The sequence below is a fragment of the Puma concolor genome, chromosome B4 (assembly GCF_028749965.1).
Source record: "Puma concolor isolate L17-30 chromosome B4, mPumCon1.1.hap2, whole genome shotgun sequence".
Lineage (NCBI taxonomy): Eukaryota > Metazoa > Chordata > Mammalia > Carnivora > Felidae > Puma > Puma concolor.
The window spans coordinates 31,544,671-31,569,718 of NC_141673.1; the positions used below are offsets into that span (position 1 = coordinate 31,544,671).

Here is a 25,048-nt window from a genome sequence, read left to right on the forward strand (position 1 = left end):
GCTGCAGCTGTATGTGCTTTGTACCACTGACAAAAGAACTAAGTGAGTGCTTGGGAGTCTCGGTTTTGCAATGTTTCTGTTTTAAATTTATTGTACAACCTTGGACAAATCACGTCATTGCTCTAGGTCTTGGCATTCCCATCTGTGGAATCATGGGGCTGGACCAGGTGGTCTTCGGTATTCCTTCCAGATCCAAACTATTGTGATTCTAATGGCGTGGCTCTAGGTTCTTTTGATTTCTCAGAAGGGAAATGCTGGAAACAGCAGAGGAAACAAAGGAATGCTTTGTGCCTTGGGCATTCATACCTCTAATACTGGCGCACACACATTAAAGAAAAGAAAACAAAAACAATCTAAGTGGGCGGTAATGCTAGTAATTAGATTAGTTGGAATAGAAGACTGAGTGCATGCTTCTTGTGAATATTCCTCAGAGGGCTCATGGTTATGAGCCAGTGCTGTTTCTCTGTAAGAATCCTAACAGATACATTACCCCAGCTCCTTTGTCAGGAACCCTCACAACGCAGATACCAACCTTAGACCCAGTAAGGAAGCACACAGGTATCTGTCTTCAAATAGCAACAAATGGAAAGAAGCGCCAAGTGCTTGCATGAAGAAATTTACAGTACATTGTGTCCACTTTCACCTTCTGATTCTATAAAGCTAATGGTGACTGCTCTTAGAGACTCCCTCTGCATCCAAGATTGATGCAGAGTAATGTGTCAAGTTCTTTCAGCTAATAAAGCAGAACAATTTCTTGAATGAAGCAGAGGACAGAGAAGAGAAAGTATGGCAGACTAAGTCCCCAGGATGTTTGTTTTTTCAATTTTTATTTTTTTAATGTTTATTTTTGAGAGAGAGCTCATCTGCAAGTTGGGAAGGGGCAGAGAGAGGGTGGGGAACGGGATCTGAAGCAGGCTCTGTGCTGACAGCAGAAAGCCCTATGTGGGGCTCAACTCGTGAACGGTGAGATCATGACCTCAGCCCAAGTCGGATGCTCAACCGACTGAGCCACACAGGCACCCACTAGGATGTTTTTAAAACACACAATTTCAGCCAGGGTCTCAAATGTATCAGTTCTGGGATTGCAGAGGTGTTATATCACATATCATATGTTATCTATTTCATATATTCATATATTATGTATTTTAAATATGTGTGGTTTTAGAATGTGCATGGATTTTTTCATTATTGATCTTTAGAAGCAGTAGTGTTCCTAGTTATGTTTAGAATGCTTTTAATAGTTTTTATATCTTTCATTTAATCATTTAGTTAAATCATTAACTTAGTCATGATGCTGTAAACTTTAAAATCCCTTAGGGGTACCCAGATGGCTCGGTTGAGCACCCCACTCTTGATTTCACCTACTGTTGTGATCCCAGAGTTGTGGGATGGAGCCCCACATCTGTATCCGTGCTGAGCATGGAGCCTGCTTAGGACTTTTCTCTCTCTCTACCCCCCTCTCTCCCTCTCCCTCTCCCGGTCCCTCCCTTCCTCTGCCCCTCTCCCCAGCTCACACACTTTAAACTTAAAAAAAAAATCACTTACAGGAGGTTCACAGTTTTTAAGCAAATCTTCAAGGGTAGGGGCATGGTAGCCTGTTAAGGATGCTGATGCATTATCATTGACTAACTTAGCATTCTAGAACGATATGTGTTATATAGGAATTGGAAGCATATCTTTCCAGTGGTTTTATCCAGAGTTGCAGTAATTAACCCAGAAAATGTAAGATGGAAGCTACCAAGAAAGAAGATAAGAAATTGAGAGTATGGAGTTAAGGAAAACCCAGATAGATTTTCCCTTTCATTTTTATTTTATTTATTACTTTTAAAATTTTTTTTTTTTTGATAGAGGAGGACTGCAAGTGGGGGAGGGGCAGAGAGAGAGGGAGACACAGAATCTGAAGCAGTCTCCAGGCTCAGAGCTGTCAGCACAAAGCTCCTTGCGGGGCTCAAACCCATGAACTGTGAGATCATGACCTGAGCCGAAGTCAATCACTTAACTTAACTGGCTGAGCCACCCAGGCGCCCCTAGATTTTCCCTTTCAAAGCAAGGATTGTATTTCTTTTTGTATGTATATAGGTGAGTCGAACATTAAGGTATATGTACTTTAAGAATTTGAAAGGTACTTTTTACATCACTTCATTGAACTCCTCTGTGGCTTTATCAACTTTCCTAATTCTTCACATTCTTCTTTAGTAAAATAGAGAACATTATTTATATCTTACATTCTTCTGGTGCATGTTGTGAGTTAATATTTATATGGAACTGTTTGAGCTTAAAATTGTCTCTGAAGGCTAAGAAAGTGTGACAATAATGCCTGTTACTAAGGCAAAGGAAAAGATTACATTTGGGAACCCCATAGCCTTAAATCATCCATTTCCTAATCATAATCTTGGAATCAGTCAAAAAAAAAAAAAAAAAAACAGGTCTGTCATCTCACAAATGAAGTATTAGCTTACTGTATTTTGTTCTCTTTTGCAAATCATTGACTATATTTAATTAAAAAGAAAATATGAAACTGCTTGATGATATAGTCAGAACTGTTTTTCTTTTTTGCAGGGAGACAGGTCAAAACTGGCCAATATTTGATATATTTTTTTTAACCTCAGATCTATCTTTAATAAGTCCAAGAATCCTGGGGTGCCTGGGTGGCTCAGTCAGTTAGGTGTCCGACTTCGGCTCAGGTCATGTTCTCACGGCTCGTGGTTTGTGGTTTGAGCCCCATATTGGGCTCTGTGCTGATGGCTCAGAGCCTGGAGCTTGCTTCCGATTCTGTGTCTCCCTCTCTCAGGCCCTCCCCCACTCACACTGTCTCACTCTCTCTCTCTCAAAAATAAACATTAAGAAATTTTTTTTAAATAAAAAAAATAAGTCCAAGAATCCTAAAATCCTAACATGTAACTCTTTGAACAAATTAATGAAAAGATAGAACTCTGAATTGTACATTTTTTTCCAAGAAAATTATTGCAAGAATGAATAATGAATGAAATACAACTTATAAGATGTTTAGAGATGTGTTTTTCAGCAGTGTAGTACAGAAATTTCATATTGGCTATCGATGAATTCATGTTAAAGGGGCAGATTTGGCTAAGATTAGATTGTTGGATTGCCATGATTTCACTGTAAGAAATTACAAGTTTAGGCTTGAGGATTTTCCTGGAAAAAGTTGATTGCCTCAGCTGTTGATTAGGTATGTGGACAGAACGTGGGTGGCCATGAGGGAGTCGTCATAGCTAAATGAGAACTTGAATGCAGAATGCAAACCTAGAGTTCAGCTGAAAATAGAGATAAACAGAAGTGGTAGCAATAAGCACCCCCAGAGTTCCCTGGTTTAAATATAAGAAACCTATAAACAAAATTTTTTTTCTACTTTAACCACAAAAAAGAAAAAAAGAAAAACCTGCTCACTTAAGGCAAAGATTGCAGAAACTAAATGAATACCTTGTTTCAGATTAAGGGAACTTGATTTTGGTTCTTCCACATCAGAAGATCTGAGGGGAAGGATAGGCAAGAATATTTATAAAGCGGAATAATGACAGAGTTTGAAGAGACCCAACACCTAAAATCTTCTTGCCACAGTAAAATTTGCACAATTACAACAGAATCAACTAATTGGGGAAGGCTTCCCTGCCCTATAAATACCCTTCAAACAGTATTTCCAGGATATGCTGTGTCCTGTTTCCTAGGAAATCTGCCCCTTGCTGATAGGGCTGGCTATCTAAAAGGGAACTATCATTGCCTAAATGGTGGGAGACTTGGAGAGTGATTAAGCCCCGTAGGAAAGACTGACATCTTGGAAAAAGACGTGCGAATGATGTGAATGTGAACTTGCATGTGCTTGGGATAAGCACTGAGTAAACAAAGAATCCATTCTGAACATTCTTTGGAAACACATAGTCTTTGAGAACTTGGTTGATGAGTTGAGTGAAATGGCCTAATTGAACTAATTCCCATTTGGGGGTTTGTTGATTCTACTTTTCTGAAGCCAGAGCCAACACTCCTGAAAGTTTTGAATGTCATTTAGTGCTTCCAGGAATTGGGGCTTACCATTCTGTAGATAAACCAGTCTCCTTTTTAGCTGTGTTCTATTAATTAAAACTGTTCTGTTAAATGAATAGATGGCCCCCAAATATCCTAATTTAGGATAAATTACTTGGCCTTCCCTTAGAGATATTCTGCTGGTAGAAATCGGGTTTAGTGGTTTGATTCATTTTACGTGGCATCAGTTACTCCCTGTGATTATAATATATTTATTACAGCAGAAGTTATTTTAAATAATTTAGGGGATCACATAAGCTATGGCAATTGTAGCCATTCCCAATCTTTTTTCCCTCATTTGTTACATTTTAGCAGATTAAAGAAAAAAATCAGAGCTTCTACCTAAAAGATCCTTGTGAGAAAACATAACATTAAAATACAGAATATATATGAACTTAAGTAACTATTTTAAGTAACACTGCAATAATTTAAAAAATCCTGAAATCCATTTTAATGTATCAAGGAGGTTTTTCCTAATAATCTAAACCTCTACTGGCCCAGAACCATTCATAGCCAAGGTTGGGAAACTATGCCGTGTAGGTCAGATCCAGTCTGCACCTGGTTTTATATGGCCAGCTAACTGAGATTAGTTTTTACAGATGGACATTTGTGGTCTGTTTGATAATAGAGAATGCTGTGAGGCCCAACCACACCAAATGCTGACCCAAAATAAAGAATTCCATTAATTTTATTGGTAGACCTGTACTAAAAAAGATTAAATTTGGTTATTATGCAAAAGAAATTATATTCGATTATATTTTCTGTAATAAAAGTTTTGTAGAAATTTTCTTTCTCTCTCTATATGTACCTACATAATATCCTTTATTTTTGCCTCTTAGCATGCCAAGTCTAACATATTATCTGGCTCTTTACATAAAGTATAGATCCCTGACAGAGTAATTTTTTTCTCCTGTATTTTTTCTTCACTCATGCATCTGTTCAGCAAATAATTTCTGAGCAACTTTCACATGCCAGACACAGTTCTAGGCCATAGGGACACCATGGGGAACAAGCTTTTATAAAAAAAAAAAAATACTGCCTTCATAAAACTTACAAATTATGTACATTATCTCCCCATAACTACCTTGTTCCATTATTCCCATTCCCATCCAAGAGAGGTTCAGAGAATTTACGTGGCTTGTCTGGAGTTTCTCAGCCCAAAACAAACCCAGTTATACCTGACTCTTAAGATTTGAGCTTCTAACCAATGGGCAGGGCTAGCGTCATGGGCAGGACTCTGTGCTTGGTTTAATGCTTTACTGTCACCATCTTGTAATTAGTCAGCTTTGAACAACTTTTTGAACGATAAATGTATTTTCATTTTGTCCTTGGACCCACAAATTATGTCCTGCTGCTAAGGCAAAAGTGCTTCTCTCTCAGACCACATTCCTGCCATGATTGTTGTTTGATTTTTAAAGACCCACATGAATTTGTGTGTAAAGAAACCTTGAAATCTATCAAGTAGTTTGGAAAAATAGGCTATTTTTAATCCATTGCTTATTATTTCAGTTCACCAAAAGACTGCAAGTTCCTTGAAGGCTAGGGCTCTCTCCTACAATTTTTTTTTTTTTTTTTAACTCCCTCTGTGCTAAAGCTTTTCTAAGAACAGTGAGTAAACCTCGTCAAGGGTAAGACTTGGCTCTGTCTTAGTTTACTTCCATACGAGAGCAATATTGTTCATCATCAATATTGGCTCTGATCTTTATTAATTTGCAAATTTTGAAACCAATGTTAAATCTGAGGTAAACAAAACATCTGACCTGTTCTGATATAAGGAAATTCTTTATCCAGCAGTGACTAAAACATTGATGTCTTTGAGGGGTGACTGACCATAGAGATTTTATCTTCCTTTCTTTCAATTTCTTTCAGCCTAGTCATTGTTGGATAAGCGTGATGGTGGAACAGTTGTCAGTCAGTTTGACTGATCTTCTGGACAAGTTTTCGAATATTTCTGAAGGCTTGAGTAATTATTCTATCATAGACAAACTTGTGAAAATAGTGGATGACCTTGTGGAGTGCATGGAAGGACACTCATCTGAGGTAACTTTGTATTCCCTGGGATTCCTTTTTTACTACTTTTCTCCAAAACCTATGCCCTTTGGCAGTGGCAAGAGTGGGGTTGTCTCTATTTGTGAAGTTTTTAATTTAAAGACTTTTAATTAAAAATTATTTTCAGATGAGCACAGTGAATAGGTGTTTGTAGTTACCCTGCAATGCTGAAATCTACATTAAGGCTTAAATGTTGTTACTTAACATAAAAATAAAATTTATTCACACCTCAACGTAAGAAAAAAAAAAAAACACCTTTATTTCAGAAGGGAGTGAAGTCCTTCTAACCTACCTATTAGGTTACAAATGTTCATTTATCTTTAAATGGAAAATTACCTATAATGAACACTCTTACTTAACCTTTTATCCATAGTAATCCTGTCACAACAATGAAGTGCATTTTCACATCTCCAGTCCAGGGCATCTGATGATTCGTTGTCACCAGCCTCAGAATGTGGTCATGGCAGTGTTTTCAGATCTAAGTATATTGAAGAGGCAGAGTACAGAGATTAAAAATGAGGTGTTAGGGTTCAAATCCTGACTCTGTCACTAATTAGCTTTGTGAACTTAACCTCTCTGTGCTCACTTTCTTTATGCCTAAAATGAGGACAATGACAGGATGCATCTCACGGAATTGACATTGGATGATTTCTGATTAATGCCTTAGTACCATGTCTGGCAAAATAAATCCTAATAAATATTTCTTATTCTTATTTTAGAACACCTCATCTATAATAAGATAGGTCTTGGGAGGCCTGCTTTGGCATAGAGTTTACAGTTCAGGGTTTATCCTACAGGCCTTCTAGATGCTTAAATCTAAGGTTTTAAACATGGTTCTGTACTGTAAAACTCAAATACTACCTTCTCATCCATCTTCCAGTCACTCTTCAAGACCCAATGTCAGTCCCATTTGTGTTTCAAACTCAGAGTTCTTACCATACTAATAGCCTCCTCACTGTATTTCATCACTTCTGTGCTTTACTTTCTAATTTCTGAATAGTGTGTCTTAAAATCTATAGCCTCTTAGAGTTAACGTGTCTTTTCATATTGTTAGTACAAATAGTGTTCTGAGGGCAATGATACAAGGTCAAGGACCCCAAAAGTAGGGCATATCAGGGACAGTGTCACGGAGGAAATAAGCTCCCATTGGAGCTTGAAAGATGGAGTTAGGTGCTAGGTAAAGGGTGATGTCGAGAAGAGTACCCCAAACACTGGAGAATGTACACTTACTAATCATGGCACTTTGGCAAGAACCCAGCTGGTATTTCTCAATTTTTTTGACGATTGAGTTAATCTATATAAAGCACTTAGAGTGGTATATAGCAAGTGATACATAGGTGTTGTTATTACCTTCTTTTCTTTATAGGTAATCATGCATTTACAAATTCCTAAACTATAGTGTTGGTTTGCTTTCTTGGGGAACTTCTAGAAATTAATCATACTCTTTATTCTTTCATAACTTGGTTCTTTCACTTAGCATTGTTTATAACTTATATTCACTTTGATGCATACAGCTGAAACTCAGTTTTTTTCCTGCTTATAGAGTTGATTCAATATACCAATGTTTATTAAACCACTCTTCTGTTGTTTGATGTAAGGGTTATAGAATACTGTTGCTAAGAACTTTCTTATATGTCTCCTGGTGCATATGTGCAAGAACTCCACTAGAGTATTCACCTAGAAGTAGAATTGCTGGGTTACAAAATGGACACATGTCCTACTTTACCAGAGGATATCCAATGTGCCAGTTTACATCATTCCACCAGTATATGGGTCCCCTTTGTTCCATATTCTTGGCAATATTTAGTATCATCAGAATTGTTAATTTTGGGCTATTTGGAGAATGTGTTATGTAAGGGTATTTTTTTTTTTTTTGAGGAATAATTATTTTAAAGCATTTCTAGTCACCTTACTCATCTCCACCAGCACCCCATTCCTTTTATCTGGAGTTGAGCCCCAGACCTAACTGGATGGGGATCACTACCTTGCAGTACCAATTGAATTATGTGTGTTAAAGCAGTTGTCTAAAAGTATCAATTTTACTTGAGTCTCTGGAGGACATATTTATAATCTATTACCTTGACGTCAGTTAAATCTGTAAATTATCTGAAAAACACAATCCTTTTTTTTTTATTTTTCTAGAATGTAAAAAAATCATCTAAGAGCCCAGAACCCAGGCTTTTTACTCCTGAAGAATTCTTTAGAATTTTTAATAGATCCATTGATGCCTTCAAGGACTTGGAGATGGTGGCATCTAAAACTAGTGAATGTGTGGTTTCTTCAACATTAAGTCCTGAAAAAGGTAAGACATGTAAGCATTTCTAATTTAAATGTCAAAAGCAAGCTTGAATCTTGAATGTTTAGGTAAGAATCTACTTCTGACTCAAATATATGTGTAGCTAGAGAAAGATGTATGTGTAATACAAAGACCTATATCAATGGCATGAAAGAAATGATCAGTTAATTTGTTGGTTTTCAAGCCACAGCAACACTCCTCATTTTCAAATATAAGAATTGTGTGTGAGTAAACAATATAGGAATTAGTCACTCATATTTTTTATCTGGTCTTTGCTAGCATTGTGCAAGTATATTATTCTTCACCTCCACTCTTCTTAATGTACCCTTTTCAAATCTTTTCCTTAAGGTCTGCCTCTGGGTCATGAATTCTGATCTTCAGTAGTTACTCTGTATTAAGAACCTTTTTTCCCACTGGGTCCCAGTATTACAAAATCTAATTTCATTGCTTTTTCTGTTTTGTTTTGTTTTGTTTTGTTTTGTTTTGTTTTGTTTTGTTTTTAAGACCAGTTACCAACAATTTGTGTTACTCATACTTATTAACCTATGTAAGCAATGAATCCTTGTTCTATAATGTGATTGTGGTGCATTTAATAAAAATAGAACAGGACTCAGTATGAAATAAATAGGATCTTAATAATCAAGATTTGGGAAGCAGACCTAGAAAATATTCTGGTATTGCACTTCAGGCTTTTGCGGACTCTGTAATTCATTAAATCGCCATGCAACACTGACACATTATTGCTTTCTATTTAGATTCCAGGGTCAGTGTCACAAAACCATTTATGTTACCCCCTGTTGCAGCCAGCTCCCTTAGGAATGACAGCAGTAGCAGTAATAGTAAGTACATATATCTGATTTAATGCATGCATGACTCCAGTTAGCATCTATAGGAGTATTGCATGGGCTTTAAAGGAAATTTCTGCAATTACTACTATTAATACTGTTCTGTTACTGTTCTTCCTGTTATGGTCTTCCTCAGAATTAAATATTAGGCTTGTATAAGTGGGTTTCCCTATAACTGGAAATAATTTTTAGAGAATTGGGTCAAAATCTTCTAAAATTATTTTACATAAGGCATGTAATTAATTTTAGATACTTTTAAGCTTTATTCATTGTCAACTTATATTTTTATGTGAAATTTGCCTGACAAAAATGGAATTTAAAAATTGAAAGTACAAATGTTGGTTATATAGAATTCCAAGGATATTTTCAGTTTTGTTTATATTTACTATTCACAGTATTTACTATTGTGTGTTTGTACATTTGATGATTTTATTTTACTATAAAATTATTTTAGAGGAGAATATGCTGCTTTGCCTGAAATTTCTTTCCTTTTAACCAAGAACCCAATTTTGTGCAAGTCTAATGTCCTCTTTTCAAATACAGGCAAGGTCATTATAAAGATCATTGGGTTTTACTAAATATTCTGATCCTCTAGTTTCATGGAAGCTGTAGGAGGAAGAACTTCATCCTGTGATCTTAGCTAAGAAAATCATCCCTCAAAACTTTGTAATGGGGCACTGTCATATGATCAGGGACATAGAAGAACTACCTGTAAATAAGAGTAATCAATTTAGTACCAATCCACCATAACAAATCTGCAATTCAGAAAATTTTTAAAAACTTCTAAAATCCGTTTGTTTAGGAATTTTGGCCACCAAAACTGGACCTGACCTGTGATAAGGCTATTTATATATAGTATTTTTCCTTCCAAAAGTGAATATTTCTTGATTTCACTACAGATATACTATGTTTGATTACAATGTGCTACCCAGACCTCAATGAGGATATTATATACAATATTTGTAAGACAGAACTTTGTAAAATCTGAAATTTTGAATTACATAACACATCAGATCTGAAAAGTTTTAAGAACGGACTACATGGGTTAAGATCTCTACTACCAATTTTATTAATCTTTTCAAAGATGCAACTTTTAGCTTCTTAGTTTATATTATGTCATTTTTTTAAAATTTTTTTTAATGTTTATTTTTGAGAGAGAGAGCACGAGTGGGGGAGGGACAGAGAGAGAGGGAGACACAGAATCCGAAGCAAGCTCCAGGCTGAGCTGTCAGCACAGAGCCTGATGCGGGGCTTGAACCCATGAACCATGAGATCATGACCTGTGCCGAAGTCAGATGCTCCACCGACTGAGCCACCCAGGCGCCCCTGTTTCATTGATTTCTAATCTTTCTTATTTCCTTTTACTTGGGGTTGAGTTTGTTCAGCTAACTTCTAGTTTTCTTCAAGTAGAAAAATTTAATCATTGATTTTTAAACCATTCTAATTTTCTAATATAAGCACTTAAAGGTATAAGTTTTCTTGTAAACAACTTTAGTTGCATCCCATACACTTTGATATATTGTGTTTCCATCATTTCCTCAAAAATATTTTTTAATTATCCATGTGATTTATTCTTTGATTAATGGGTAATATTAAAATGGGTTGCTTGATGTCTAAACATATGTGGTTCTTCTGGGTACCTTACTGGTTTCTAAATTCTGTTGTCAGAAAACATACACTGTAATCTTTCAAAATTTATTGAGACTTATTTTATGTGTATCATTCAAATATGGAGTGTAGCATTCTCAAATTTGATCAAAATGGTTATAGTGTTCAGATCTTCAATATCTTTATTACATTTTTTTGTCTAATTTTTTATCAATTACTGAGGGGTATTAAAAATCTTAAGATTGTGGATTTGGCCATTTGTCCTTTTGGTTATGAGTTTTTCACTTCATATATTTTGAAGCTGTATTATTAGGTGGTTATATATTGATTATTATTATGGGTTTCCTGATTAACAGACCTTTATATTGTTACTGAAATATTCCTCATTACCTCTGCTAGTATTCTGTCTTGAAGTGTATTTTATCTGCATTAGTAGAGCCAGTTTTTCTTATCCTTACTTTTTTCATGGTATATTTTTTTCTTTCCAATCTATTGTCTTTATTTTTAAAGTACATCTCTGGTAGACAGTATATAGTTGGGCCTTGCTATTTTAGCAAGTCTTTGACTTTTAATTGGAGTGTTTAATCCATTTATATTTAATACAGTTATATTATTACTATTATCATCATCATATCAACATATGGTTGGATTTGGGTCTACCATTTTGTTTCCTATTTGCCTCATTTCTTTATTTCTCCTTTCCAGGTTGATTTTGGGTTAATTTTTTTTATTATTTTGTTTTCAATAAAATTTAAAATTTATTATTTTGTGGTTGTTTTAGGAGTTACAATATATATCTTAACTTGAAATGTTCTACTTAGTTAATATTGTAGCACCAAGAAAAAAATAGGAGAAATATCTTTTGTGCTACATAGTATATTTAATCACACACATGCCAAGAACACATATATTAGGTAGGTTAATATTATCTCAGATGTTAGAGGTTTTGTTCATTGTTTTCCCTTGCCCCGATCTCTTTTCTCTATTCATCAAAATGTATAATTTCTACTTACCTGTTTTCAAGTTCCCTGACTCTTCTGCCATTTGTAAGCTGCTAAACTTTTCATCCAGTACATTTTTATTTTTTGCTATTTTTAATTTTTTTTCTGGCAGTTTATGATTCATACAAAATTGAGAAGGTACAGAGATTTCCCACACACTCCCTGCCCCCACACATGTGCAGCCTCTCCTATTATCAGCATCCCCTTCCCGGCCCCCCCCCCCCCCCAGAGGTACCTTTGTTACAACTGATGAACTTACATGGACACATCATAATCATTGGAAGTGCATATTTTACATAGGGTTCACTCTTGTTGCTGTACATTCTTTGGGTTTGGATCTAGTGCATTTTTTTCATTTCTAAGTTTGTATTTTGCATTCTAGTATTTCCATTTGATTGTTATTTTCCTGCTGAGATTTGCATTCTGCATATTCATTATGATAATATTTTCTTTTTTGGCCCCTGGAACCATGAACAAGATGGGGTTGAACCACATGGGTCCACTTATACATGGATTTTTTACAGAACTATAAATGTATTTTCTCTTATGATTTTCTTAATATTTTTTCTCTAGATTACTTTATTGTGAGGATACAGGATAGATATACAAAATATGTGTTAATCGATTATTTGTTATTGGTAGGGCTTCCAGTTAGCAGGCTATTAGTAGTTAAGTTTTGGGGGAGTCAAAAGTTATATATAGATTTCAACTGTGCAAGGGGGTCGTGCCCCTACCCCCACATTGTTCAAGTGCCAACTATAGTTAATAAAGCTCTAAAAGTTCTTGTCTCCTAATCTCACCATGTAGGTCATCTCAGGGTTAGTGTATATTGACTGCTTTTTTCTCCTGATTATGGGTCACATTTCCCTTTAAATAACTAGTAATTTTTTGAATATATGCTGGATATTATGGATACTATGTTTTTGAGAAAGCAGATTTTGTTTCATTCCTTTAGAGACTTTTGAGTTTTGTTCAGGTAGGCAGTTCAATTACTGGCAGACTATTTTCCTTGTCAGTCTTGTTTTTAAGCTTTCATGGAGGAAAGAGGAAGAGTAGCTTTCTTTCTAAGGCGTGAAATTTCTGAGATATTGAGTGCTTAGAAAATCTCTCCATTCTTGCTTGTCAGAGCTCCTTTGTCTCTGAATGCCAAGGTCATAGCTTCCCAGGTGTTGTTTATTGCCAGGTTTTGTGAAGTCTCTTTCTGTCCATGTACAGCTTGTTTCTTAACTGGTGACTTAAGGAGATTCCTCCAGAGATTTCTTTTCGACCCCGCTCCTTTCCCACAAATAAACCTGCCCCACAAACTGTGGCCACTGCATCCCTGAACTTCAGTCTCTGATACCCTATCTCAAGTGAGACCATTGAACTTTCCTTGGGCTCTATCTTCCATACCTCCTAGCTAGAAAATGAAGACAATCGTGGGACTCACCATGTGTGTTTTTACTCTCTTAGGGAATACATTCTTGTGCTATCTGTTGGCTAATGTATGAAAGTAACTGCCGCCTATAATCTGTCTATGATAATAACTATTTAGGTTGGGAGGGCTAATCTGCTATTATCATGGTTGGAAACAAAAGTCTTTTCTACTTACTCAAAAACAACTGAATATAAAACACCTATTCAGTCCTGTGCCTCTGAGTCTGAAGGTATTTTTTAAATTACAAAATGAATGGTCAGTGTTCTTTTTTCTTTGTTTTGCTTTTTCTTTTTTTTTTCTTTTTTGTAAAAAATATGGATCTTGCATAATTTGCTGCTGTCAGATGTCACTCATCAATATAGCACTTAGATAGCCATGCACAAAGACGAGCTCTTGTAGAGCTTACATCTTTCTAAAAGACACATACATAAATAAAATACTCATAGTATTTTATCATATATACCATGTATGGATTACAATATGTATCATAATAGAAGTATGTAAACATTTTTAGTTGTAGCATAAAGGAGGTAAGACTTCTGGGGGGAATATGGCCAGAGAAATTTGAAGTGATCACACCAGTTTTCCGGATAAGAATCAAAAAGTGGCCATGCTAGCCAGAAGACCAAAGTCTATGAAGGAGTCCTGAGATATGAGTGTCCTCTCATATCTTGTATTATCCCATGATTCTCCCTTATAAAAGTGTTCAAGTTACCCAAAAGGAATTGGGTTTTCACAGTAAAAGTAATTAACTTTATATACCAAGCTAAAAGGATGTTTAAGATCCTTGCAGACAGTATTTAAGAAGAATATTGGAAGAAATTCTTACTTTGACATTACCTTATACATCTTCTAAAAAGAGAGTCTTTGAGTCAGACCTCCTGGGCTTATATCCCAGCATTAGCCCTTGGATAACTGTGTGACCTTGGGTGAGTTACTTAATTTCTCTAGACTTGCCAGTCAAATGAAGGATAATACCTCCTTCAGAAGGTTTCTGTGAGTTTTAAATGTGTTAAGACACATGAACTTGGAGCCTTGCCTGTGAGAAGTAAGGGCAGTATTTTCAGAAGTACCAAATAAAAGCTGTGCTATCTATGTATGGGGTGCCTAGGTGGCTCAAGTCTTGATCTCACAGCTCATGAGTTCGAGCCTCGCATCAGGCTCTGTGCTGACAGCTCAGAGCCTGGAGCCTGCTTCAGATTCTGTGTCTCCCTCTCTGTCTCTCTCTCTAACCCACTCTCATTCTGTCTCTGTCTCTCTCAAAAATAAATAAACATTAAAAAAAAATTTTTTTAAAAAGCTGTGCTATCTAGTTAACAGGTTTACAACCTATTGGAAATAAGTACGAACCCACACACACACACAATGGAGACCCAAACCCTTAGACATTTCACTTCCTGGTTCTTCTTACCCTCTCTGTTTTTCAGGCTTTGCAATGAGCATGTGCCCAAGAGCAAAGGGAGGAGGGACTGAAAGTCTGTGTCACCTCAGGGAATGTACATTTGTTCCAGTCAGACTGCTTTCTGCTTGACATGGGCCATAGGCATTGTCTGTGTCCCAGGCGGTAACCTCTATTACTCAGCCAATGAGGAACCAGAGGAAGGACTTGCATGCTAGGAAAAAAATGGTTTGCCGCAACTTCCCTGAGCGTGCCTGTCCCTCAGACACCCAATGTTGCAAGAACGTTGATTAAAGCCTCACTTCACTGTGCTCCGAGTCTCTGTGTCCCTCCTTTGATTGGGCCAGTGGGCTTCTCACAATGCCTTATGTATGTGTTCATCATTAAGTGTTAGAATTGTCAGGTACACCAAGCCTGTGGGTCAGTAAATGTGGCAAGCCTACAGTGAGCTTTGAATCTGAATCATGGAGACACTGAGCTACAGGTTTTCTAAGCACCAAGAGATCCATGTTCACAGACATGGTGATGCCCATAAGCAGAATCATTCGAAATAGTAGTTCAGCAAAATTGTAGCGCAGTTTTTTGTGTCCTGTGTTTGAACAGATGTTGTGTATTATAAGTCAAACCAAACAAATCAGTTCCCATAAATTTTGGACAATGGACCCTTTTCATAATAACGAGAGAACCATTATAACAACAACCCAGGGATTTGGGATTACTCAAATCCTGTCCAGATGAGCCCCCTTACCTCACAAGTTTTCTGGGACACTCTTTACTAAAAGCAAAGCCTTGTTACTAGCTTGGGCTTTGACCCCAGACACCCACCGTATGGGCCTTGAGGCAGACAGTTCAAATCTCATTGATCCCACATAGATAGCAGCAATAGAAATTCTTGGGAGCCAAGCTATGAAGGTGTGAACAAGCCTTTTCTTACAACATCCTTTTTCTTTCTCTGCAAGAGGGATGGCAGTATCAGTGGAGAGAACCGAAGGCTGGCTATTAAGCTCTTTGCATTAATGAGAAATAACAAAAGCAAGGTAACATTGACCCCTTAAGGAGGTGAAGCTCTCAGTTCTCCTGTCCCTTTCTCCTCCCGGTCTTTACCAGGCCCCTCCCTCTGGCAAGTGGATTGCTTCTATGTCTTAGATGCGAAGACTTTGGGGCCAAAGTCCAGGAGCAGGGAGGGGAAGGACTTTTCAAATGGTTAAAAAGTCACAATACTCTGGAAGCATGAGGTGAGTTCTCTTTAATTAGATCTCTCCTCCAGCATGGCTTTGTTTGGAACACCTTCTTTAGGGGCCGTCCTACCTGAGAAAGATTGTGAGTGGGGAATCCCAGAATGCCTCTTTCTCTAGTAGCCTGCTTCTGCTTGTTGCTGTAGTGGGCCTGGTCCTTCCTGTGGTCTGAATGGCTCAATTCAAGATTTGGCTTTTTGAAAGAAGGGGAAAAACAGGGTGTTTGGCTGCCTTGATTCCAGGGCATCTGGCTATCCAAACATATGTAATGGAATTTTCCATAGCACCATCCTGGCTCATTAGTTTTCCATTGGTGTCGGGGGACAAAAACATCAGAAGCTTCCTCTGTTCTCTCTGGATACCTTCATTAGGGGATCCCTCCAGGACGTCACCTGGTCAAATCTGTCATAACTACACAGCAGTCCCAATAGACACTGTGGGCCGTAGCAGAGTGGCCCCCTGGGAGAAATCAAACTTGTTACTGGAATGCAACCACAAATAGCCAAGTTATTTACAGACAGTGATATTAAAATGCCTAAAATGGGGCGCCTGGGTGGCTCAGTCGGTTAAGCGTCCAACTTCAGCCAGGTCACGATCTCGCGGTCCATGAGTTCGAGCCCCGTGTCGGGCTCTGGGCTGATGGCTCGGAGCCTGGAGCCTGTTTCTGATTCTGTGTCTCTCTCTCTGCCCCTCCCCCGTTCATGCTCTGTCTCTCTCTGTCCCAAAAAAATAAACATTAAAAAAAAAATTAAAAAAAAATGCCTAAAATGGCAAAAATTGCTTATAACTCTGAATCCATTTTCTGAGAGAAAACTCTTTATAAATGGTAGTCAAATCCCAGACTAGCACACATAATCTTCTGTAACCCTTAAAATAGCTATATTATCATAATGACAGTAGTACTACTTCAATTCTACCAAATCGCATTTTGTAACTCTGGCTTACTTTGCTGAAAGAATCCATGTTGAACTCCACTTTAAAACTCCTGAAACTTCTTTCCCATGGGGCTGTAGGATGGGGGGTGGGCCAGAAGATACAGTAGTTGAGTCTTAAGGAAGTGATTCAGGATAGATGACCCCACTTCCCTATCCAGATAGTCTCCCTGTTCCTTATGTGTAAGGGGTACCCATGACTCACTAACCCTCCCCTTAACACACACACACACACACTTCCTATTAGAGCCTTTGGGAAACAGGAATCCTAGAATTGAACTTCCTGTTCCCAGTTTACAAATGGTGGGGAAATGGGCAATTCCTGTTCTCCCTGCAGTAGATAGCATTTGTTTCTTGCCTCTCAGGTTAAATCTGTAAGTTCATTTTCTCCTTATAAATGTTTATACACGTAACAGTGGTTTGGTTCTCTTACATTATATACTTTAGGCACTTAATATGTTAAATAGGTGACCTTAGGCTGACACAGTAACCCAGATCTTGTGCAATATTATAGCCCCAAATGGTCACTTTACCTTGGATTAGTTTACATTTTGTTCTTATAATTGCTGAAAATGCATAAAACCTTTTCAGGTTTGACTCTTACCAGTTGGCATGTGTGTCCGTGTGTTCTAACAGCTAAGCTGTTCCTTGTAAGGAGATACAGGAGAAGAGACCCTTGTGGGAGATGTGTTTTGTTTAATTCATCGATCATTCTGCCAAGCAGGATCAAAGCTGAGGAGGACCAATTTAATCTCACACGTTTTCTCTCTCACGCTGTTACTTTATTTAGAGTAAGCAATGAGAGGACACTGGTTCTTTCAACCATTCTTAGTGTTTGGTACTCTGGGGCTTTCCAATGTAAGTCTGAAAAATTAAACCTTTAGTCCTTAGCACCGTGTTGGGCATTCTCTGGTGTGCAGTAAATGGATACCGGAGATGTGGTGAGGCAATGCCATGACTCTGAGGGTGAGGTACCTAAAAGGACCCTAACCACAAAGTATATTTAATGACTTAATATATGCAGCAGGCCAAACAGCATAATGCATACCGACCTTGATCCAGAATGCAACACGTCCTCTAAAATTTCTTGGCAAGATGTCACGAGTGAAAAAGTGAAAAGGTTTTAGATTTCCTTGATATTGTAAATAATTTTTCGGAAAATGTCGTCTGTGGTCCATATGTGTCAACATTAACCAAGTCAGATAACCTTCTGTGGGTTTTCTTTTCTTTTTCCTCCTACCTATTTTGGAGACGACACGGACTTGTATTGCTGTCCCAAAACAACATTCAGCAGAAAAACCAGTTTTCCAAATATTCCAAACAGAGATAGGTCAAGAGTACGTTATGGCAACAGGTGGGGCCAACCACGCACAGCATGAGAGCAAACCTCTAGCATGGATATGCCGTGTTCACCACTGTACTGTTTTCCTTACAGGGAAGGCCACAAATCCCATAGAAGACTCCAGCATACAATGGGCAGTCATGGCATTACCAGCGTGCTTTTCTCTTGTAATCGGATTTGCTTTTGGAGCCTTCTACTGGAAGGTAAGGGTTGCTACTCTTTTTATTTCTTGATCAAAACTTCCTGAATTTCAGATGTTTATTTGCTCATACTACATTTACATAAATGATTAACAAGCCACCCCTTTTCTGAGAAAAGATCCTACCTTAATTTAGTCTCAATAAAATCTAAATCTTAAGGCTTTGCCCTCATTCCTTGTCATGCTTTGGAGAAAACCCCTCTATCTGAAAATGTACATCTAAAGGGCTTCTGTGTGACTCAGTCGGTAAAACGTCCGACTTTGGCTCAGGTCATGATCTCATGGCCCTTGAGTTCGAGCCCCGCGTCAGACTCTGTACTGACAGCTCAGAGCCTGGAGCCTGCTTAGGATTCTGTGTCCCTCTCTCTGTCTTTCTGCTCCTCCCCTGTTCACACTCTGTCTCTCTGCCCCTCCCTCCCTCCCTCCCTCCCTCCCTCCCTCCCTCCCTCTCTCTCTCTCTCTCAAGAATAAAGAAATGTTAAAAAAAAAATTGTTTTTAAATGTACACTTAAGAAATGATAACTGGTTTTAATAGCCTGAACTAAATGTAAAAAGGAAGAAATAGACTGAAAAACATATGATGCACTTAAAGCCAAACAGAAATGTCATTTGTATTATCTGCTATTTTGGATTTTTCTTCTTTTGTTCTCTTCTTACAGAAACCTGTCTCAGATTTTAAAATGTGCTAAATCATTACGATTCAACTTTTTGAAATGTCTTTTGAATTTGATTACCATTTAAATCTTTGTTTCTTCGTTGCTTTTTCACCTCCAACACCCTGAAAATGTTAAGTCGCTAATACGGTGCATTTTTCATAACTTTTTATTGTAGAAATATTTTACATGCTGGGAAACAAAACCCTGATGTTGGAGTTATTGACATAAAGATCAAAGTAGAGACCATTTACCTCTTGAATATTATACTGTCCGTTGATGTTTCTACAATCTATGTCCTTGTTCTTTTCCCAGAAGAAACAACCGAATCTCACAAGGACAGTTGAAAATATACAGATTAACGAAGAGGATAATGAGATAAGGTATTTTGTTTTGCTAAATATGTGCATAAGTAGGCTTGACATTGCCATTTCACTTGCCCTGTACGTGCTTATACATCTTTTAACAAGTTGTTTGCTCTCAGTGGTAGCTCCCAATGCATATCTGCAGTCTTTATCCACACTTCCTACCTCTCACACTTGCTTCAGTCCTACATCTCTGCTTCCCTATAGAATATACCTTCACGTGGTCCTCGTGACTCCTCTTAAGGTATCAATATTGGCTGTCTCAGCTCTATTTCTGTACTCAGCAGAATCTTGCTTAAACTGCCCGTCATGGGGCTCTGGAGGCACACTTGTGCATAATCTCCATGTCCACACTAGCAACCAGGACATGCTCATTCCTCTGTCCGTCTCTTAGCGCTTTGGAAACCTCTTCATCCACCCCTTTATGATGTCTTTGCTGAGCTGCGGCAGGATCTTCCCCTTCGCCCTTCTAAACTGCACCTGCAACCCTGGTTCATAAGGTTACTTCCTAGTCAGGATACTTGAGTGACTTTTCTCTTGCATACTTCATGTATTTGACTTCCCTTACCCCATATTGCTCCAGCACTAGTACCTTGATTTACCCCCCGTTTATAGTTTTCGTTTGGCATGTTACTTTCTCTCGTATCATGCCTTCGTATATACAGATACACCTATGAAGTACAGATAGGCATGTTTAGTATGTGTATTTGCATATGCGAGAGAGAGAATTTTTTTAAACAACTTGGGGAAGACTGTGTTGAGGTCTTCCTTCTTCCCTTTAGAATTACTGATGAAGATAAACTTTCCACTCAGTTTTGCCATCTTTTGTTACTGTATTTACAGAAAAAAAAAAAAAAAAAAACCTACCTTTTACAATGCCCAGATCATGGTGTACCTCAGAATCTCTGTCCAAAAGCAAATAAGCATTTTTCATGTTGTTTTTCAGTATGCTGCAAGAAAAAGAGAGAGAGTTTCAAGAGGTGTAATTGTGGCTTATATCAACACTGTTACTTTTGTGCCTTGGTAAGTTTTTAGAATTTAAGCTGAAAGATTAAACAAGAACCCTACAGAATCTTAGATGCCAAAATTTAGAAACAAAATTTATTAAGTTGACTATTAAACTGATGTTGGTGTGGTAACTGAAGCTGTTATAATGAATTAGATGTGCACAATGCAGTCATGTGTGTTCTTACATTTTGAAAGGCAAACAGTGATTAGTCGTTCTGATTACTGGATTCATCCTGTGTGGAAGGGATACAAAAAATTAACAGTCAAGTGTTTACTATTTTTGAGGCCAGAAAATAAGTTAACCAAGGGGAATAGAACAAATTAGGACTAAAATAAGATAATATTAATAGAGGAAGTAAAAATAAGACTAATTTCAGTTAGGCGTGACTACCATAACGTAATAGAAAAAAGTAACTCATTTGTTAGATGCTGTAAACAAGTGCATGCCACAAATCTTTCCTTGCTATCTTAAGGAAAAGGATAAATGATCAAAATAGCTTGTAAATCAGGAGAAGAAAGTTGTCAAGGTAAAGGGCCACCTGCCCCATGACTGTCCAGAGCCAGGATGCAGTAAACCTACACCAGAAACAGATACCTGATGTTCATACCTCCTCTCCTATCTACTCTCACAGCTGCTGAGTGGCAGACCCTGGATTAGTGTGGGGGACGGGGAGGGCACGGGGGAGGGCACCCTGAATGGCACCCACCTGAGCCAACGTCAGTTCTGCCCTTCTCATTTCTACTTGTGCTAACAGGCTGTTAGTTTTGTTACGGCCACCGGATCTCGACACATTGATCACAGTGGTGTATGAATGTCCTCTCATCCTCCTGAGTCTTCAGTTCTTTCCCTGCCCTCCCTCATGGTCAGAAGATCACCCACTTTCTGGGGTTATGAGATACATGGTCTGTGGTGAGCTTCGCCTTTTCTTTGTAGATCACTGTCCTTCCAGTTTCATTTCTGTCCCAGATTGAGATTTCTCTCCAGAGAGCTTTTTGCCTTCTCCAGGAGCTCACTCTGATAGTTGGAAAACGTTTTCCAACAGTCCCAAATAAGATGATACAATAACAATGTCGCATATTTCTCTAACATTTTAACCCTGCTATTACACAGACTTCATTTCAGCCTTTAATTGTGCTCTGGATCACCATATCCAAACCATAAATAGCACTTTTTTTCCCCCCTGCTCACGATCTTACCTCCTCTCTAAGGTCATGTTTTCTGTCAAATAATGTTAATGAATAGACCTTTCATTCAATACTTTTTATTTTCTGGAGCAGTACTCTCCAAGTTGAAATCCTAGCTTTCTAAGAAAAATAATTCCTCTGCCCTTCAACCCCAACATGAGCCTGACTGTTGCTTTCCTGTCTGCCATTTCAGTTCCCTTAAGCTAGACATCCAGAAACCACACATTAAATAGTTAATTGAGTCTTAAAGGCTCAAGTAATGTCCTGGTTGGTTTTGGATTGCATCGCTGGGATCCTGTTTTGGCACACAGGTCTTTAATCATGTGGTTTTTAATTGTGGTATTTGCCCTATGACGTTTGGAGAATGGATTATGATGGGAAAACCCAGGGCACCTGTTTAGGCATTTGACAACAACCATGGTCAAGCAATTTCTGCATATGTCTGCTAGTCAGGGAACATTCAGGGATAGGAATTGAGCCTGTTCTGCTGTATCTCCTCATAGCAACTCAGCTTGTTGCCTATGTGTTGTAGACGCAAACCAAATACTTGTTGAATGACAGAGTGAATAAATCCTGAATGAAAGTTTAACCACTGGTAAGGAAGATAGTTCTTCTGAAGTAGGGTTTTTTATGTGCAAGATGAGTAAATTGTAGAGACCTGCTATAAAACATTATGCCCCTAGTTAACAATGCTACATTGTGTACTTAAACATGTGGTGAGAGGATAGATCTCACATTAAGTGTTCGTACCTCAATAAAATAAATTTTTAAAAATCTTTAAGAAGGGGAAGTAGGATTTATTTTTATCATGTAGGTGTGTGTGTGTGCGTGTGTATTTAACTTATTGATTTGGGTCAATAGGAAAGTAAAGCGTCCAAAGGGGAAATATAGTCATGAGAAATGACTATTTTTCTTAAAATGTAAAATGTTATTCATGTATACATTCAATCACATTAGGTTTAAAAAGAAGCTCTGGATCATTTAGAAATAAACTCCTCACACATTATTGAGTAGTCAATGTGAAATGGATAAGGAATGAACTGGCATTCTCCTTCATAAATATCTTACTCATCAGGTGTGCAAATCTCTCCAAGACTCAGATACCACCACCTCCAAAAAGCTGACTTCCCAAATTTATAGCCTTCTAATCCTATGTCATATGACATGTAATACTCATGTAATATTAACACATTAATAGGACTTCACAGTTACTTTTATAGTTATTTTGTGTCCACTGCTAAACCATAAGCTCTTACAGGGCAAGGTTTGTTTCTGAGTTTCATTTTGGAATCCCACCAAACTCTATAACATCTACTTTGTGCATACAGTAATGAATAAATATTTGTTAGAGGACAAATGGAGAAGATGAGAATCTCAGAAAATTGCAATAATATGAGAATAAAATTTATGAAAATAAAAACAAAAATAGACCTGGAAAGGATAGGAAAAAGAAAGACCAAAGAGCCAGGTTTCATCATGAATCTGCAGACTCCAAAGTGTGAATATGTAGGTATCATTTGTTACCATTTACTGAGTACCCACTGTGTAGAGTAAAAGCCTTTTGCTTGTCCCTATACCAACAGAGGTTTAAGGCCTGATGAAGAACTTTGTAATTTGGGGAGAGGATTGTGGTGAAGGAAAGGTTTGGGAGAGCAGAATAGGATGCAGTAAGAGGAAATTTGCTGAGAAATAAGAAAGCCGTAGTAAAAAGTACCAAGATAGAAATGTAATATGCAGTTGTTGTTATATATTTTAAATATTAGATATGTTTGGATTATAGTCATTTTCTTGGTTAACAAGGAAGGGGAAATTACAGGGAATGACTCAGATTTATTGCAAGGATTTCTCCCTCAAGTGGAAGTTTCACCAGCTAAAAAAAAATGAAGACACATATTGGAATACTAGAACAAAAAATGGAATAATTCTTCAAATGAAATAACCTGCGATTGGAAAATGAAAAGAGGAAAGGTTTGATATTTTGAAAACAAGGAAATAACATGGCATATAAGGTAATGAACTAGAAACAAAAGAAACCGGTGCTAAGAGAAAATATACTAATCTATATAAACAGTTTAAAATCGACTTAGTTGACTAGCTGATGCCAAGTATTCATAAGTGGCATTCCACAAGAATTTTTCATTTATTAGCTTGTGTGTAGCAGTTTGAGAAAGAAAGAAAAGAGTATATTATAGGAAAATTTTCACTCTTAATTCTTCCCACAAATATGATTTCAACACACTCTAGTAGATACATTGTTGGATGAAAAGCTTAATATAGCCTACTTGTGTCCTTAAATTGCTTATAGCCTACCAAAGGAAGTAAGACATATGCATAATAACCTATTTTTAAAAGCAAACTAGAAGTTTGCAAAGTTAAAACAATGAAAGGAGCTTACAAGGAAAATGCAATAAGAGATCAAAGGCACTGATTATGGTTGTACAGGATGTGTCCTTGACTCAGAGATATAGATGGTGATATGTATGGATAGACCTCTTAGAACTGTAGTATGCAGGGGCGCCTGGGTGGCTCAGTTGGTTAGGCGGCCGACTTCGGCTCAGGTCATGATCTCACAGTCCGTGAGTTCGAGCCCCGCGTCGGGCTCTGTGCTGACAGCTCAGAGCCTGGAGCCTGTTTCAGATTCTTTGTCTCCCTCTCTCTGACCCTCCCCCGTTCATGCTTTGTCTCTCTCTGTCTCAAAAATAAATAAATGTTAAAAAAAAAATTTAAAAAAAAACTGTAGTATGCACACCCATAAACAGTTGCTTTATCTGAAAGGAGAAAGAAATCACTAGCAATAGGAGAAAGGCTTCATCATGTAGGTGATGGAGGTGGCATTTATACTGAGCTAGATCTTGGATGACTGGTAACATTTTAATAGCAATAGGGAAGGGGAAATCCAGACACTGCAATTGGTATAAACTAAGAGAGGCCAAAAGTACAGAGAAAGTGTTCAAGAGTCCATTTGTACAGTTGGACTACAGTGGGAGGTCACACATGAAGGGCTGAAATGCTGAGAAGCAAGGATGTGGGCATCAGTTTGAAAAATTACAAATACGGACGTGTACTCTATTGAGTAATGTAAGGAGCTATGGGAGGGCTTCAAAAAGATGTGAGTAATACAGTCAAAACCGAGTATGATGAAAGTAATGAAATGTTGGTGTGGCCGGATGAATGGAAGCAGTGAACTGGAGTCAGGCAGTCCACCTAGGAGGCCAATCTTCCAAACAGATGTGAGAGAATGATGACATAAACTGGGGTGAGGGCCATGGAAATAGGAAAGCATGGATCTGTTTGGAGATATGCAGTGAAATAATCAACACATTCTAGTTACTGATGGAATGTGAGGCTTGACATCACAGGTAGTACTCAAGGATAATTTGGAGCCTATGAGACTAACCAGATGGCGGTGCCATTAAAAGGAAATAAGAGAAGGAGTTGTTAATAAATATTGATGGGGGCAAATGTCTTAGACTGGA

General features: G+C 37.7%; 1 protein-coding gene across 4 annotated transcripts in view; it reads left to right on the forward strand.

Annotated features, from left to right (window-relative positions):
- KITLG (KIT ligand) overlaps positions 1 to 25,048 on the forward strand; it is an 86,598-nt gene that overhangs the window by 54,053 nt on the left and 7,497 nt on the right. For 3 of the 4 annotated variants that reach the window (XM_086712688.1, XM_086712687.1, XM_086712689.1), the window contains 6 exons: positions 5,908 to 6,078; positions 8,230 to 8,389; positions 9,139 to 9,222; positions 18,256 to 18,365; positions 19,330 to 19,397; positions 20,326 to 20,402. In XM_086712688.1, coding sequence (XP_086568814.1) covers positions 5,908 to 6,078; positions 8,230 to 8,389; positions 9,139 to 9,222; positions 18,256 to 18,365; positions 19,330 to 19,397; positions 20,326 to 20,365 — 633 coding nt within the window. In that variant the 3' untranslated portion in view covers positions 20,366 to 20,402. The remainder of the gene's footprint in view (positions 1 to 5,907; positions 6,079 to 8,229; positions 8,390 to 9,138; positions 9,223 to 18,255; positions 18,366 to 19,329; positions 19,398 to 20,325; positions 20,403 to 25,048) is intronic. The other variant, XM_086712690.1, reaches the window with a different exon arrangement.